Source organism: Limulus polyphemus, unplaced genomic scaffold (assembly GCF_000517525.1).
Source record: "Limulus polyphemus unplaced genomic scaffold, Limulus_polyphemus-2.1.2 Scaffold366, whole genome shotgun sequence".
NCBI lineage: Eukaryota > Metazoa > Arthropoda > Merostomata > Xiphosura > Limulidae > Limulus > Limulus polyphemus.
In genome coordinates, this window is record NW_013665976.1 from 509,284 (window position 1) to 511,918 (window position 2,635).

The window sequence follows — 2,635 nt, forward strand, 5'->3', positions numbered from 1 at the left end:
CCAAATGCGGACCATTATACGATGATTTCTGGCTTTTGTATAATTAGTAACGTAGTCGTCTGAACATCTGCAATGTATAAAAAACACACAACCCTACCAAATGCGGACCATTATACGATGATTTCTGGCTTTTGTATAATTAGTAACTTAACTTTCCTGAACATCCATGATGTATGAAGAAAAAATATACAACCTCGTCAATTGTGGGTCATCACACGATGAGTTCTGGCCTTCGTAGGACTAGTAACTTAGTTTTCCTGAACATTCACTATGTACGAAGAAAAAATATACAACCTCGTCAATTGTGGGTCATCACACGATGAGTTCTGGCCTTCGTAGGACTAGTAACTTAGTTTTCCTGAACATTCACTATGTTCGAAGAAAAAATATACAACCTCGTCAATTGTGGGTCATCACACGATGATTTCTGGCCTTCGTAGGACTAGTAACTTAGTTTTCCTGAACATTCACTATGTATGAAGAAAAAATATACAACTTCGTCAATTGTTGGTTATCACACGATAATTTCTGGCCTTCGTAGGACTAGTAACTTAGTTTTCCTGAACATTCACTATGTATGGAAAATACACAACCCTATTAAATTCAGATCATTACATTGTGACTTCTGGCCTTCGTATAACTAACAACTTAGTTTTCCTGAACATTCACGATGTATGATGAACACACAACTCCACCAAATGCTGTTCATTTCTGACTATATATATATATCAGCATTTTGCTTTTACCGCTAACTATCTAGTGTGCTATAAAGTATACATGAAAGGTGGACTTCACGAACCGTTACTATATACACAGTCTTTATTTTCAGATGTTCTTGTACGAGTCGGTTAAACTTAGAGAAGAGAATCCAGTTTTTTGTGTGTTTTTTATGAAGGTAATCACAATTTTTGAAACGGATCATCACACTCGATCTGCGGTTACTTGACCTATTTAATATAAAACCAGGATCGTACCAGTAGGATTTTACAATCAATATATTCAACTAAATGACCCAACGTATAATAGGTACATTGAGTAATAGAACGTTATTTAAATTCCGTTATTATGGTGGCTTATTGGACCTAACTATCTTAATCACTAACCACACCATTTGTATTCTGTACAGTTTAAATATTTACCGGTATATATATATATATAAACGATCGATCTTGATATGCAGTTAAAGTTATTGTTACTTTGAGACAGTAATTTACAAGCTCTATATAACAGACAATAGCTATCAAGTAATACATTGTAAAATATGTTCACGCGTTGGTATCTCCAAACGGTCTACAACCATTTCTAGATAATTCCATGGGCAGGGTTTTCAAAAACGAGCAAAGCAAACCAAGTAAGTAGGAGTTAATAGACATGCAAGCAAAGCGAAGCTACCAATACGCCCTCTCTGGAGTTTCAGAGCAAAATAAGCTATCCGCCCATCACAAAAATTTATAATTGAGAAGTACTCAAAAGAACAATAAAAAATAGGTAAGTAGTTATTTGTATCTATAATGGAAGTTGGCGGTGAACTCACCACTTTGTAGTTCTCCAACTTGCCGCTCGGCTTCGTCCAGCTTTTTGGTAATGTTTACGTGAACTTCGAAAAACCTTCTTTCTACGTCTACTCGGAGCTCGTGAGTCTGAAGAGTCTTCGGACAGAAGAACAGATGGCAATTAACAACGATTTATATACAGCTCAATTAAATGAGACAATAGAATATCTGAATTGGGCGAGAATATCCGAAACAAGTCAGTTTAAATGCCCTTTTTATTTGTGCGGGCGTAAAAACTACACATGGGCTATCCTACTCTAGCCGTCCCTACTTGTGAACCGATAACTAGATGGTTGGTTGTTTTAGAGCAAAGCCACATTTGGCTATCTGCTGTGTGCACCGCGAGGAATCGAACACCGGATTTTAGCGATGTAAATCCGCAGACTTATAGTTGTCCCATTGGGGGACATAACTAGATGGACAGCTGCTAGTCAACAGTACCCTACTGCCAACTCTTGAGCTAATCTAATCGAACAGTGAAATTTGACTGTCATTCTTACAACGCACCCACGGCCCCAAAGTGCAAACCTTCAGATTCATAGTCAGGCACGCTAACCTATAGGTCACGCCCGGTCCTATACAGAAAACATGGAAAAACAAGAAATATTCAATGTTAACGTTTATCTGCTAGCAATAGCTAGCTAAATAAGAGCTGGTTAAGCTTTTAAACGGAGTATTTCTTTCTGGAAGGTGTAAAAGAAATCTTACATTAGGAGTAGCAAAACATTCCTCGTTTCCAACAAAATTTTTAATTTTCGTATCTTTTAAGATACATGAAGTGGCTTTTTTTTACTGCTTTAAATTACCAATCTCGTATGTCTTCATAGCTCAGAAACTTTAATGCTGATTTCTTGTTCAAATATTCCCTAATGTTTAGTTAAATGTACGACAGACGTTACTCTTTGGCTAGCTGAGTAACTTTACCCCTCTTGTTCCTCGGTGAGTCAGCGGCAAGTTTACAGACTTAAAACGCTAAAATTCAGGGTTAGATTCCCCGCCGAGGACAGAGCACAGATAGTTCAATGTGTTTGTTTGTTTTTTTGAATTTCGCGCAAAGCTACACGAGGGCTATCTGCGCTAGC

General features: G+C 37.4%; 1 protein-coding gene across 2 annotated transcripts in view; it reads right to left on the reverse strand.

Moving 5' to 3' along the window:
- Window positions 1-2,635, reverse strand: part of LOC106457732 (homeobox protein cut-like 1) — a 177,134-nt gene that overhangs the window by 46,785 nt on the left and 127,714 nt on the right. For both annotated transcript variants that reach the window (XM_013917178.2, XM_022383746.1), the window contains exon 4: window positions 1,535-1,649. In XM_013917178.2, the coding sequence (XP_013772632.1) occupies window positions 1,535-1,649 (115 nt within the window). The remainder of the gene's footprint in view (window positions 1-1,534; window positions 1,650-2,635) is intronic.